This window comes from Centroberyx gerrardi, chromosome 8 (genome assembly GCF_048128805.1).
Source record: "Centroberyx gerrardi isolate f3 chromosome 8, fCenGer3.hap1.cur.20231027, whole genome shotgun sequence".
In the NCBI taxonomy this organism is placed as follows: Eukaryota; Metazoa; Chordata; class Actinopteri; order Beryciformes; family Berycidae; genus Centroberyx; species Centroberyx gerrardi.
In genome coordinates, this window is record NC_136004.1 from 9,822,643 (window position 1) to 9,838,248 (window position 15,606).

At 45.5% G+C, this 15,606-nt stretch overlaps 1 protein-coding gene across 4 annotated transcripts in view; it reads right to left on the minus strand.

Moving 5' to 3' along the window:
- The window catches only part of ncor2 (nuclear receptor corepressor 2), a 90,555-nt gene that overhangs the window by 47,111 nt on the left and 27,838 nt on the right, over positions 1–15,606 (minus strand). For all 4 annotated transcript variants that reach the window (XM_078285006.1, XM_078285007.1, XM_078285005.1 and 1 more), the window contains exons 4-8: positions 15,381–15,558; positions 9,504–9,686; positions 6,181–6,294; positions 1,168–1,224; positions 141–193 (exon numbers count right to left, since the gene is read on the minus strand). In XM_078285006.1, coding sequence (XP_078141132.1) covers positions 141–193; positions 1,168–1,224; positions 6,181–6,294; positions 9,504–9,686; positions 15,381–15,558 — 585 coding nt within the window. The remainder of the gene's footprint in view (positions 1–140; positions 194–1,167; positions 1,225–6,180; positions 6,295–9,503; positions 9,687–15,380; positions 15,559–15,606) is intronic.

Here is a 15,606-nt window from a genome sequence, read left to right on the forward strand (position 1 = left end):
GTGTGTATGTGTACTTGTGCGTGTTGTGTACTTGTGCGTGTTTAACCTCTAATCTTTGAATTTTATGTAAATTATATTTTTGTGGATTTAAATAAAGCATTTTAGAGTGTAGAGGTGTATGAGCTTATGTAGTGACTCACATTTTGATGTTCTCATGGTACTGCTTGGTGTCTGAAGGCTGGTTGTACAGAGGCTGGAAGAGGAGAGGAGACAGATGAAAGAGTCTGCCATACTGTCAGTTTCACAACAGTTAGCCAACAACCAAGTTTCACAGCTAGACACGTAAAGGTCAAACAAGGGGGTTCACCCTACATCTCCTCCATATTAACTCATTTCACCCCGGATGGTAGTCGTAGCACAGAACTTGGCTGCAAACAGACATTTCTCTCTTTGTGGAAAAATGTTAATCAAGTAATATGACAGAATAGAAGCTCTGACAGAATGAAGCCTAATAACCTAGTCTAATTCCGTGCATCTCCTCAGGGAGAGAGGAGAGCCTGTCTTGCGTTAGTCTGATACACCAGGCAGGTCTTGCATAGGCTCAATAGATAATTCATTTAACAGAACCAACTGATTCAATTCACCATGAAATAGAGCAGAACACCATTTATCCCAAACTTAAATCTGAACTGACCGGTTACACAAATGGGCATTATGAATGAAATATACTGCAATGCAAAAATGTGAATTGCACACAATGTTTATATGTTTTAGAGTAGAAAGAATTTCAAACTGTGCGCATGTTTCATAATGTAATTCAATAATCTCAACATTATGTCAGTTCCCAGTGCCTCCATTCCAGAATGTTACAACTGGCGAGATGCAACTGTGCCACATTCAGCCTCAACTTTGTTACTGATCAAATAAGACCTTTTTCAGACACAGACTTAGGAGAGCTAAGCAACAGCTTTCTGTGTATCTATCATCAATGGGGGAGACAAACTTGACTGGTAATGGAAGCGGCCATGTTCTCAAGGGCCTTGCACCTCAGAGTTGGAGATATCCTTTGCTTCAAACTAGCTCCTCCTCTCTCTACCATCCTTTTTCCCTCCACCCTGCCCTCCAATAACCTGTCTGTTCCCGCATGTCAATAACACAAAAACAGATAAGGGGGAAAAAATCATGGGGAATCGAATAATGAAATAAAGAGAAGGTTTCCAGACTCACCAGTTCCACCCTGGGCCCCAGTCCCTCCAGTATCCTGTGAGCTTCCTCTGCCTTTTTCTGGTAAAGAAACACAAACAGACAAGCAGCACATGTTAGCCTGCCACCTGCACCTCTGCCATCACCACGGCAACGCACTGAGCACGCTCACTCGATCACCGAGGCTGGACCACCGCTCGCTGGATGGATGGATGGATGGTTGGATGCGCTGACTATTATTAGAGCTTTTAACTCAAGCTGGGCTGCAGCTCCTCGCCTCAGCTCCCTCTCTCCTCTCCTCTCCCAGAGAAAAAGATTACTCACCTCCCCCGAGCAGAGAGAGAGGTAGAGAGAGAACATAGGCAGGCAGGAGAGCGAGTGGGAGTGGAAGAGAAAGTGAGTGGGAGAGAAAGAGCAAAAAGCCAGGAAGGGAGGGAGGAGAGAGGGAGGGAGGGAGAGTGGGAGAGAGTTGGTACTAGGGCTTTGGTGCTTATCCCATAAGAGACATCTGATGAAAGACAGAGAAAGATCTCACCTCCAGTTCACTACCTACAACATTCAGCCTCTTAAAACAGAGTTCCTGGCAGCTACCAAAAAGGGAGGAGAGGAGAGGTGCTGGGGCATGAAGATGGGCAGCAGAAACCCCCATCTGTGTCTCTCTGCCGTGGACAACCCCTCCACAGCTCAGCTCCCCCATACATTTATATTTAGCTCCACCAGACAATGTGTGAGCAGTGTCCCAGACTACCCCCTCACTTACGCTCTCTCTCCCCATCTTCACTCCACTCTTTTCCCTCCTTCCACTCTGTACCTCTCTCCGCTTCATCGGTCAAATAGATTCTCCTTGGTGACATACCACATGCTCTGTTGCTTTCCATCGCACTTCATTTCCTTCAGTGACCACAGCAGTGTGACTGGCAGGAGTGACAGACACACAGATAGGATGGAGGGAGAGCGAGAGAGGGATGGATGGAGAGAGAGAGAAAAAAAAGAGAACATAGCAAGGATGTGGGAGAAATTTGAGAGGAGACGAGAGAGACAGAACCTGCCAGTGCACGTGCCCATCAACCTTTACTCTTCACCACCCACCATGTCATGCTGTTTCCCTGTCCCTTTCACTCCATCTTCACTGTAGAGGCACGCAGGAGGAGTTTGAGATCTGGTCATAAGTTTATATACAGACTCACGCTAACAGACTAGGATGTGAGACCACAACTGGAGCTCACACACACAGCTTAGCTTGACTCAACACAGGCTTCCAACTGGGTCACCTGTGAGTAAAGCCAAATGACTTGGCTCCAGATTTAAAAGTGCCCTTGTTAATTTCCTGTGCGTTTCCTCTAAATACAAAAGGAAGCGTTGACAGGTTACGTTTGCAAATACATATCCCTCAAATGCAAATACATTCACATAATGACATTACCTTTCCGGAAGTCATTTTGCATCAATCCTATTTTTTTCCTCATTCCTGTTGCTTCCTCATGAGTGAGTAGGTGTAACAGGCTGCACAGTATTGTCTCAGAGAGCCCACTAGCTACAGGAGCCGTTAATGAGCAGCAATTATTAAAAGCAGCCTTTCATCCTCAGGGAGGAGGGAGGGATCAAGTATTGCTCTCCATTTCCTGGCCATGATTCTCCAAGCAGATTCGAAAGCAAGACTACAGAACACTGACCCCAAACATTTGCATGTGACTTCCTCAGATTAAATACTAGTAATGAGAAATTCAGCAATAAACAGAGGGGGAGGGATAAGATGCAAAGGAAGCTGTACAGTGTGTAACCTTTTCTCTAACAGCGCTGTTGATCACACAGAGAGAGCTGCTGGTCTAGTGACTGCCTCCTCAGTCTCTCTCAACCACACACACGCCCCTCATCACAAGACCCAGGCATAGAGCCTGGCTCAGCCACCTCAATTATGCCCCCCTGTGGTAACACACAGGGACTGCTCCTGAGAGAAGACAGTGGCCTTATCATAACCTATTAAGCTATGCAGCTGTACTGCTGTTACACGCTGCCTGGAGTCAACAGCGTGCCGCCTAGTCATCAGCAGCACACAGCAAGGAGGTCACAGAAAAAGGGGAAAGCATGAAGCAAGACATTTTCCCCCAGGGACCAACCAAATGTGCTCCTAAATAAAAAAAATAAAAAAATTGGAGCACATGAGAGAAATTTTGGAGCAATCTGTGAAAATAAAATTTGAAGTGTATATGCTTCTAACATGGTAGCACTGTAAAACCGTGGCATCTGTTATGAAGGTAACACAGCAGAGAAAATACAGAGAGAGAGAGAGAGAGAGAGAGAGAGAGAGAGAGAGAGAGAGAGAGAGAGAGAGAGAGAGAGAGAGAGAGAGAGAGAGAGAGAGAGAGAGAGAGAGAGAGAGAGAGAGAGAGAGAGAGAGAGAGAGAGAGAGAGAGAGAGAGAGAGAGAGAGAGATGGCTGAAGAGCCATCTCAATGCAGCACAGACAACTGAGGGTGCAGCACAGCTCAACAGGATTATGATAATGCAGCCTTGGTGAGGCTCTCTGCTCTTGTGTTTATGTCCGTGACTGCCATGTCCCAAATATGAGAGGAGTGAACTTGAGTTGAGCCGTCCCGGGGGTTTGACAATCGGCTGTCGGTGGGATGTGTATGTAACCCTGTCTTGGAGAGCTGGTGACACCGAGCCCAGAGGGGACAGATGACACCGCTGTGACACCAGCTCAGAAAGGCATGCTGAGGCTGGAGTAATTACAGCCAGGTGCTGAAACATACACCCCCCCCCCCCCGACAACTACACAGTACGGACGAGGGGACGAGAGGGGTTAACGCATACTAAATTCCTCATATATGAAGACACTTGGTATGAGCTTCACCCTGGGGAACTGTACACTATATATACCTGCAAGAAGCAACACAAGCTCGCCATGTAACATTAAGCCTTGAATCACAGAATAGCATGAAATATGCATTGACTGAATATGCTATGGGGTCACCGTGGCAATGGGCTTATAGTGAGTGCAGCCTAAAAAATAGCTGAAAAAGCTGGTGAGGTCTGGAGAGAGATTGGGGGAGCGTGCGGTAGGCCAGAGTGCTTCCTGGCAGCCAAAGGGAAGTGGAAAGTGTTACAGGGGTCAGGGTACATTGTGGAGTAAGCCATGAGTCATCTTCCAGCAACAGTCAACTTCCAGCCTTTCAGATGAGCCCGCCTTGAGCAATCTGCCATGTCCTGCTGCTGCTTGTACTCGGAGGTGCTGTGATTCAGCTGCGCTTGATGAGTGTGAGGGTAAGGCACACAGGACATTCCTATACTATTGTGTTAAAAAAGGGCTTCTCAGGGCATTTTGGTAGCTTAGCAGACTACGGTGGGTGCCATGTGCTCGTGACATCAGGAGTTCAAGTCCAACCGTGGCCGTAAGTGATGCCTGCTGTGTCCCATTTTTCCTGTCATTCTCAACTGTACAAATAATGATAATAATAATACAAATACTACTAGTACCATTACTACTACTACTAATTAATGTGATCCTTTGTTGATCCCTGTGAGGTCAAAGAGCAGGGTCAGCTACAGAGTACCATCCCTAGAGCTGGTAGGGATTCATGTCTTGCTGAAGGACACTTCAGGAGGGTGGATTCTTGCCAACACAGGGGCTTGAAACGGGTCCTCCAGTTGAAGGGTGGTCTCCCTACTTACTATACTACCTTGCTGTACTATAAAGAAAAATAGATCTGCCTTGAATGTAAAAAATAATAACAGGTTTCTCTGAGAAAGAGCATGCTAGAAACATCCAAGAGCTCTCTGCCTCTGAACTATGAAGTTTTAACTTTACTCCTAGTCTCCCATAAGGGGCTTGTTCAAAGAGGTTTTATCTGCAGTGTACTTTCATACAGTGTGAGAGGAGTTCCCTGATTTAAATGCCATGCACATGAAAGGAGAGGTGTGCATTTCACCACTAGGTGGACTAAGAGCATTGAGAATGGCTCCATTATCAAGGTAACCCTGTTGAACAGCAATGTTCTGTACAGACTGTTTACTGTAACTAAAAGTGTTATTATGCTAAGCACTTCAAAATAGGTTTATATGACTGCCTAACTATTCTGTTTTTCTTTTCTTGAAAGATAAGGATGTTTAAGTTGCTTGACTTGCATAGGTGATAATAGAGAACGATATCTGTCAGTGGTGTGTCTATGTAACCCTACTATGTATGTATGTATATGCGTGTGGGTGTGTGTGTGTGTTTGTGTGTGTGTGTGTGTGTGTGTGTGTGTGTGTGTGTGTGTGCACGTGCGTGATTCATCATGCCTGCTATGTTGACCTTTAGTAGCTTATCCCGTTAGGCACGAGGACTGCCTGGTCTGACAGTAAGAGTGGGAGGCTAAGCTAAGAGATAAATACCTTGTGGCACTGTCTGCCTAGTTTCTGTTGACATGGGCTTTTGAGGATGCGTCAAACCAGGTAAATGAAAAATGACAGACCTCCAAGAATAATAGCCTTCTGCAGATACAGACATTATCAATCTCTTCCCAGCATCTTGCTCAGTATTAACCAGACTATATGAGTAATCCTCAGCTCGCCTCTTCTTTCTACGAAATGTAATGACAAACACAATGAGGAGTACACATAATGAGGCCCCACTCATGGAGTAGGAGTAGGGTCTATCTGTGGTCTAGACTTTTATCTTCCAGGGATTGTCGAATGGCTTCCTGTGTGGTTTGTCCAAATGTGCTCCTGCTGGGTAATCCACCAGCTTATCGCCCAGGGCTCTGTCTCCATCTCCAACACTGACTAGCGGCCCCATTCCTGGCATCTCAAAACCCAAATAACCCCCACCAAGCAGCAGAGAATATTCAGAGGAGGGCTGGAGACACAATAATGAACCATGGGGCCAGCTTGCTCGCTCTCACACTCACTTGATGTAATGAATACACTGTGCATGTGTGATGAAGTGAAGCCAAATTCAAATGTAGGGTAATTTGGGCTGGAGTGCTGAGAGGTGGGGCACAGAGCACGAGCACGTATTCTAAGAGCGCAAAGTGGCTGGTGTGCGTCTTCCACTGACCCTGTTCTCGTCGTAGATGATCTGCACCAGGCTGCGGTGCTTGGCCTCGCTGGGCGGCGGTGAGATGGGGCGCTCTGGCTCCTGAGGCTTCGCTGCCTCCTCCTCCAACTGTTGCTGTAACACACACAAACAAACGAAGATGACAGTTAACCTTTAGAACACCACCAAACAAATCCAAAAGGCCCAGATCTTCCAGCAGCCCTGTGGCTCTCTGGTTCCTGTTGAGAGGTTAGTGAGTGTGTGTGAGATCAGCCTTCCCTCCCCCTCCTCTCCAGCGGGGATGAGACTAACTGTCCTATTAGCTGTAATAGCTATTAACTCCCCAGGGCCCAGTTAATCAAAGGGTTACCACAACAGCCTGTAAACAAAGCCAATGCCTGCTGTGTAGCTAGAACACTATGTGAACATGAGAGAGAAAGAGAAAAAGAGAAAGAAGGAAAGGTAGGAAATTGACACCAGCCAAATGCTGGCAAACGACATCTGCGGATACTGAGTTCGTCTACTCTACCAGCCACTTTGGCAGGTAATCAGCCATTACATGGAGGTCATATTCTAAAAAAACATCCAAATGGCTGTGGTCGTTAATTACTGTGACCAGTGAACACAAAAATGTTTCCTGACACAGAGACAGAAAGAGAGAAAGAATGTGTGTGGTGGGGGAGACATCTGAGAGGAGACAAGAGAGAGAATCTGGGAGGGTTGAAGTCCATCAACCTCTATTCTTCACCGCCCATCATGTAGAGTTCTTTAAGTGCTTCCCTGTTCCTCCATCTTCACTGGAAGGCACACAGGAGAAGAAGAGGAGTGTGTTGTTAAGTTGACAGAAAGAGAAGAAAAAAGCATCTCTTGGCTCTTAGGCTTTGAGGCTGTACCACTTTATCACGCTGGCCAACAACCCTTTAGTGGAAGGGCCTTCAAGTTTGTTTTCCCGTCTTTTGTCAATGGCTTTCTAACAAACACCAAGAGGCAGACTTTCTAGTAAAAGCTGGACAAAAATACAATGTGGCAGCCAGTGTCTACTGATATTTATCCATTAACTCAATGTGTATTCAGCAGAAATGTTCTTGGGGCATCACTACCCCAACTGAAACCTATCTATAGCTACATTTCTATCCAACTGTCAAGCCAATTTTAAGCGAACTTTTGAATTGTCACGAAAAATGAAAACTGAATTGGGTTTGTTTCCATCAGCTGAGTTGAAGCAAATAAATAGGCTTCCTGAACTTGTACAGACCATGAGAAAAATGGAAGTCATTCAAGAATTGATTAGTACTGGGCAAGTTGTTATTGTTTTTTCATGTCAGCTAATGTTGGCCATATTTCATGCCTTCATCCAAAGACCAAAACAAAGAAATGTACTTAAATTCTAATGCACCAACTAATGGTCATGCAACCAAAAGGAAGTTCTTACACATGGGAGTGCATTTGATATTTCTGGGAGGCTGTAGTGGACAGTTTTTACAGACAAAATGTGACTGCAAATGTCACTATGTCTTTATTTACGTCCTCATTTTTTTCGACAAATGCATTTCCATCACTATTTATAACATAACTATCACATAGCTTTGTCTGCCTCAAGTGAGTGAAAAAACTTCTTTACAACATTGAGGAAATAGTCATCAAAATTTTAATTTTTTCCAATTTGACTCGTCATAATTAATCTAAAAATGCTTGGATGGAAACTCAGCATTTGAGTATCAATGGTGTGCAGGCTGTGAGCTGGAGAGAGCGGCAGAGAGTATTCGGCTGTAGCTGGCTGTCTAGAGGTTGGGGCCGAGTGTCGGTGAGTGGCGTGCGGTGAGCTGATCTACAGTAAAGCCGATCCCCTGGCCCCCTCCTCTCCTCTCCTGTCCAGGGCCTCAGCAGGGGGAAAGGCGGCCTCCAGAGGATCCACATGAGAGTGGAGCATGATGGATCATCGTGTGCCACGATCGGCCCGGATAAGCATCTGGCGCGGGAAACGCATACATTCCCAGAGAGCCCCCCCCTCCCCCCCCCCCCTTCCCTTCCCAAACCCACCGCCGAGTAAAATAAAATAAACCAGCTGTCCTGAGCCTGGCTGACATGACACAGGCTGACGGTAACCTAAGCCCCAGCCCCCACCCAACCCCCCAACTCTGCCAGAACTCTTTAAATAAAGTTTTACCATACCACTTAATTACTCCAGATGTTTTAATGCTTGAAGGGAGCTGCACTGTTAAAAAAAGAAAACATCCATAAAAAAACATTGTGTGCGTTGAGGGAGAGTAAGGGGGAGGGGTCTCGATTTATTTTTCTAGGTAGCAGAGCTTACCCTCTCAATCATTCACAGCCCTCACCACTCCCATCCTGCCCCCAGTCGTACTGCCCACCCCACATAGCCTCTCACAGTGGACCGTGCCACAGGCTGCAGGTGGCTTAGATTTATGGAGATACATTTTGAGTGCCAAGCAAAGAAGGGACCAGGGGGGGCTGGACATATTGGCACGCTGGCATGGTGGTGAGAGGTGGGGGTGGAAGAGAAAGAGCTTTACCACAGAACTTCTCTACTAAACATGATGTGGCAGGCGGCCAAAAGGGAGACAGTGAGGGAGGAATATGAGTGGTTTAACAGTCACAAAACCTCCGCCATAATCCTCCTCTCCCTCGGGGGAGCTGTTATTTATAGCCTTATATATTTTTAACCTACTTTTCTCCTAAATAAAAAGGCGAGGAGGAAGGAGAAAAGAGAATGTAGCTGCCTGGAGGAGAGTGTGTACAGAGTTGTGGCACATTGAGCAAGAACCAACTACGGAGCTTCAATGCAGCGGTTACAACATAGCAAAGTCTCTGTTAAAGACTTTATTGCATCGATGCCAACTGAAGCCTGGCAGGGAGAGTTGCATTGGAAAACCACATGTGAACATTTTGAACAAGCTAGACACTGCCACTGTGCAAATTCAATGATGATGCCAACACTGGCAAAGACTTAAAGATCTACAAGCATGACAGATAAAGACTTAATACATATGTAGCTTATGGTGTGTTTAAGGCATGTCTGATCAAAAGCTGAATGCACGCAAATGGCCTAACAAAGTGGTATCTACAAGGGATCAAATGTTATTGTTTGGTAGTAGGCCTATATTTAATCTTTACTCAACTTTCTTCATTGTCACACATTGTTGCTGCGTACATGTTGACCACTGGATGCTGACAAGAGACTCCCTACTTTTTCCTAATATTGCGTAGTGATGCTATCCTTGCAACCAAAAGCACTTAATTTCCTGACTCGTCGTATTTATTTCGTAAGACCTTAGCAGGACTTGTAGCAGCATCAGTCTACAATCTCTAAACAGGAAACAAACCTGTTTCTTGCGTAGCTTGCAGATCTGCTGCTCCACCATAGTGATCTCTCTGTCCACACGGTCCATGTTCTGGATTAGCTCCTCCTTGGAGAAGCGGGCCGGCACCAGATCCAAGTCAGGGTCCATATGGGCCGGGCTGACAGGGGAGATCGGCTCCAGCTTCCCCATGCCACTGCCACGCTCCTAAGGGAGCACGTTAGAGAGAAAAGTGAGCTTGGTTAGATACCCATTATGCTACCACAAGAGCAAGAAAACACATGGCATTATGGGCCTCAGGCTACGTGCAGAAGTTTGCAGCTGGAAACCGCAAGTCAAAGCATTAACCATCATTGACTTTAATTTAAATAAAGAAAAAAAAAAACTAACTTGGTTAGATACCAAGTATCTAAGCAATGCAATGCAGCAATGCGACTTGCCAATCAGAGCTCAACATGAAACAAAACAGCGAACCTATGGGAGATGTAGTGGGACTACAATAGCTGTCCTCAAGGCTGTCAAATGAAGAGAATGGAGCCAAGATTTTCAAAACTCCCCACTTGAACTCAATAGGTTGAATGTTTTGGAGGCAGCATAAAACTTAACGTGAAGAGACTAGCTGGTGGAAGCGGCTGTTTTTGGTTTTTCTTGTTCAGCCACTTAGACTTGCGGTCTGCAACGTGTTTCAGCCACAAATATCTGCACATAGCCTCAAGTCTGTACCATACAGTCTGTACAAAGCATGGAATTCACATTGCTCCTCAATGGAGTGAATGGGGAGAAAGGGGTAGATGTCAATGAGACTTATGACGGGAAATTGATAGCCTAATACTGTGTTTAGATAACAGTGATTGATAGACAGCAGACACCTGACACTGACCTAATAATGACACACAGCAGAGCAGAGAGGCCTTCTAGATCTGGTCTGACCATCTCAGAGGACTGAACTAGGGACCCCACCCAATATGTGGTGTTTCAATCTCTCGCTCCTCCTGTCTGCTTCCCTCTTTTCCTCTGATTGCAAGGTCTGTGGGTTACTCTACAACAGGGGTAGGCAACCATGTGCCATGGAGTGCCAAGAGTATGCAGGTTGGTACTAATCAGTGAAATCACTTGGTGTAGTCTTTGTTTGAAATGAAAACCTGCAGCACTCCATGGCACATGATTGCCTATCTCTGCTCTACAAGAAATCATCCAAACACTGTCTGTGCATCCTCTGGGAAGGCAACACACTCCAGTAATTAAGTCCTGTGGGTAATGAAAGGCAGTGTCAGTGCCTCACAGTCACTAGACCACACTAATGAATATGAGGTCACAGCCTCTCTCGCCAGGATTATACACAAGAGCAGTGGTAGCTGGCTATATTTGAGAGTCTTTGTTTGAAATATGAAATATTCTGTTGTTAGGACAGAGGGGATAATCGTGAGGTAGTACAGCAGACGTGGAGATAAAATTCCCGGCTCAAGAGGCGATCATTAGCCATGCCTTCCAGCTCAAAAATGGAAATGTGTGAGTGTCTTTCAGTCAGAATAATCCACAGTGTGTCTCATCATCTGAGCAGCCTTACTGATGAGAGGCTGCAGGGAGGGGATTCATCTAAACCAGATCAATGGTTCTAATACACCACTGATCTCCACAGTCAACCCAAGTCAACATATCCTCCGTGTGTGTAGATTTGGCTTTTTCTGCATGTATGTGGGCATACTAGAGTGACAAACACCATAAATGACTGAGCGTGTGATCCGGCTTGGGTTTTGTTCTGCGTTATTTTTAAACGGCTGAAATGAAGGTTATATAAATGGGCTAATCTGGAGTAGGCAGGCTGCATTATAGCCCTGTAGACCTGCTGTGATTGAAATGTCAGTGCCGGGGGATGTTGAGGCGCTGCCCAAGATGAGGAGGCCCAAGGCTGCCAAAGCCAGTTACTCACAAAAATCCATCACACATACAAAAAACAGGAGAATAGCTCCTAGGAGAGCTTTACTTTGTCTGAAACATCATCCTTTTTAATACCCCCACCCCCCTAATCTTTGTTATAGCTCAGCATGCAAGAAAGTACTGAATTCCCTCTGGGGAGCAAATCATGGTGATGTAAAAGCAGACATCATGACATAACATGATGGACTGGTCACCATAAACAAGGATTTCAGAGAGATACAGAACATAATCTCGAAAGAAGAAAAAACACGTTTTTATTGTATCCCTCTGGTGCAGGGTTGCAGGTTTTTTGGATATACAAGTCCCGTTAATTTCAGTCCTGCCTTTTTTTTTGCTGCCTTTGCGTGTTGCTAATCTCTCTGAACATGTTTTTATTGTTCTTACATGACACAAATAACACCATCCAGGGGTTGGGTAAATTCACACTATTCAGGCTACATCTAAAAAACTGACAACAATTTTTAACAGCCAGCGCAAAATTCTCGTGAGGGAAAAACCGTGACACATCACAATGGAAAGGCACCAAGTGTGTAACGTGTTAAATAGGCGTGACTGGTGTGAAGAGGTAGACCTGGGCTGCCACTTTGTTTCGCTGCAAACCGAAGGACAGTGAAGTGTGTGCAAGACATACAGAGAATGTGTTTAGCCATGAGGGATTTGATGGTATGACAAAACTATGGCATCAAAAACAGCCTAGTTTCTCCAGGGCTGTGAAGGTTTCCCTCTGGTCTAGAGACCCAATACAGTACAGCAGCACATCTACAGCCGCTACACCTGTGACACAGTGTGAAAAGATGACAGGCCAATAGTTAAGCCCTTGGCCCAGCGCAGCTCACAGCTCATACGCCCTCAGCAACCCCAGTCACATTTAGAACATACCACTGCATGATGTCTAGGGCTGCGCGTGCATCATCTTTTAAATCACCTCTGGGTGTGCGTGTTCTATTTGTTTTGTGTGTGCACGCTGTTTAGTGAGCACCTGCCTGTGTGACTGTAAGTCACGTAGTCTAAGTGTATGCATTCCAGATAATAGCTGAAGAAAGCAGTAGACATCCTGTTTTTATGCTAGAAGGTGCTCGAAAGTTCACATTATTCCCTCTGGTTCAGACAGCACACTTTCTCTTATGCAGAAGAGTACACAACAGCAGGTGCACAAAGCTGCTTAAAGTAGGTGACTCTTTGAAATAAGATTCCCTCAGGTTTCAATGCTGAATCCCATTCTGAAAGGGGAATAATACAACCATATTGTGGAATAAAACAACTCGCAATATGGCTCTATGGTCTAAATAAGGCTGAGATTTAAATAGCAAAATTTAGGAGCAGGGAAAATAAATTTAGGCACAATGTAACAATAATTAAAAATGGCCATCCCAATGTTGAATCTCATTATACATGTGCTTTTTTTTTTTTTTCCCCCAAAGGGAGCATGAATTTTTTTTTAGGAGCATAAACTCCAATAACAACACACAACACAACACAATAGAATATAGAGTGTCAACTTCTGGCCAGGTCCTAAGGGATGTGGATAGAGTCCTGTCCACACCAGTGTGTGATGACTACTGGCTAGGTTTGTCCCTGATCCCTGAACACCCTGTGCCAAAAGGCTCATCTGTCCAGATACGGAGCTGCCAGTGTTATGACTGGAAATATAGAACATAACCTTCGTATGCCGGGCGAGCCAAGCAACAGGGGAAGGGAGGGGTGAGAAGTGGGAGGTGTCCTGATACGGGAGGTAGTACACAGGCACGTAACTGACATCCAACCTGGAAGGCTGCTGCAGCTTGGCGTCCAGACCACACCAGTCAAAAATATATTCTAGTCAGCTTTGCGCCGTGCGGATTTCCACAACAGCATAAATATCCCGGTCGCACCGACAGCGCCGCCCACACATTGAGCCGTGTGGGGCGAGTGTGGCACGCATGGAAATTTTGCGAGGTCACAACTAAGAGGTGTGAAGAATGACCTTCCGTGCCCAGTCCTCCCCCTCACCAAACACTCCAGCCTCTCATTCTAAGAAACACAGACAGACACGGATAGCTCTTCCCTATTCTCTTTGCCCAGGGCCGTGGCTGGTCAACAAGCAGGGCTTAGACAGCAGACTGCCTTCACCCCATCTAATCCAGGCCTCTTTCAGGAAAGAAAACAAGGCCCCTCATTGTACTGTGAGGAGGTCTGACACTGCCTTGTGTGACTAAGCCATAGGCTCTGCCTGTTCTCCATAAGACATAGTAGGGTGAATCTGGGGATGAGCTTTGTTACCGCAAGAGCAAGATGACAGTACGTCGGTGTACGCTACTAAAAAGTTATTTTTGTCCTCACTGTTCAAACTGATGATTGTATCATGACTCATGAGGGCACAGCTTAGTCCGATAGTACTGGCCCACTCCCTCTTTTCCTGTTAGTCTTGGTCTCTTGCTCCTCCTTTTCCCTTTTCCCCTTTATCTGTGCCTCTCTGCACTTGCCCTTTGCCTCCTTTTCAGTCCTATCTCCCCCTCTCTCCCACTTTCATTTGGCTCACTCTTTCCATACAGTGATTGCGTCTGCCATGACTTATATAATGGGTTTACAGCCCTCGGTGCTCTGAGGGGAATTACTGGCATTCCTGAATATTTCCCTGCTAGCTTAAGAGTCAATGTTTTTTTCCTGTACCCTCTGTTATTGGTGTATCTATTTACCATTCCTTGGCTGTCTGCCTCCCCTGGCAGTTTGAAGTGCTCTGTGTAATGTCAGGAACATCTCCCCATCAGCAGCACTACACTGGAAAGCAAGCTGTTTTGATCTGCAGTTCATACAGTTTCATCCTCAGTCTTTTGAAATCTAGGTCAGCTCTATTATTTATTAATTGCTGTTTCACAACTGCCTCAGTCTTCCCACTGCTGCTCATGGAGCTCCAGCTTAGCCACAGTGCAGAATCCCCCTTCTCGACTCCTGGTGTGGTATGTCTAATAATACCCTCTGAAGCTCTGAGGGAGACGGTGCCAAACAGCAGGATCCAGAGCAATGCACAGGTTGGGCTCTGTGTCCTTGCTGTCGTCACCTTAAAAATTCTGCTGTCCTTTCTTTCCCCAGAGACTTGGAGAAAGTCTCATGGGCAAATCAAGCATAGACTCATATTTAGATAAATTTACAAATCAAGAGTGGATAACAAAGCGAAACAAAATGGCAGTGCTGTGATTCGCTAAATTAAAATGTGTGGACAATAAAGATGTTTATGAACAACTCCCTAGACACTCAAAACCATTTTTTATCTTCAGCCAAACAGTGATCTGTCTTGGCCCATCAATGCTCATCTGAATGCTTGAGTCAACAGACACTAAAAACTGTATCACATCAACTCTGGTCAAAACATGACGAGATGTACAATGACATTTTTGGCCACTAGTGTAGAAACTGGCACCAGCAAGCACAGAAGGAAAAAATGATCACTGAAACTGAAAGTGTTTTTTCCCCAACAACTGTATGAGGACACAGACAAACAAAGACTCTCAAATATAGCCAGCTACCACTGCTCTTGTGTACAATCCTGGCGAGAGAGGCTGTGACCTCATATTCATTAGTGTGGTCTAGTGACTGAAGCATACCACAAGCACAGAGGTGTGCTAAGTGTGTATGAAGGTGTCCTTGAGTTTTTCGTTGGTTAGTCTACATGGTGTACAAGTCAATCAGATTCTCCCTATGCAATATAAACCAATTTCTTTTTACATTACTGCTAGTTATACTTATAGAAAATCAGTGCATTAATAAGGGCTCATATATGAACACGATAAGTGTAAAAATCATACAATCCAAATTAACTCACAGGGAATCACTTTTTTTGTTGTTTATGTTTCACACATTTTTCTGCTGTATATTATGAACTATCAATATCATACATTTTATATTGATAAATTAGTTACATTTCTGAAAAACCCAGAAATCCCCTATGGAATGAGAGTCCAGTGGTCAGCTAACGTCAGCACTGACCTTTGCCATATCGTCGGCCCCTCCCAGAGGTAGTGGTGGACGGTGCGCTGAGTGCCTCATCAGAGACTCCGGCCCCATCTCCAGACGAGGACGTTTGATCTCGGCATACTCCACCTCCGATTGGCTGTTGGGCTCTGGGAGGTAGATGTGCTCGTAACGGATATGCTGCTCCTGGCCTCTGTAAGAGGAAAAAAAGCACAGCAGATTAGAGGAAAGCATGGAAAGG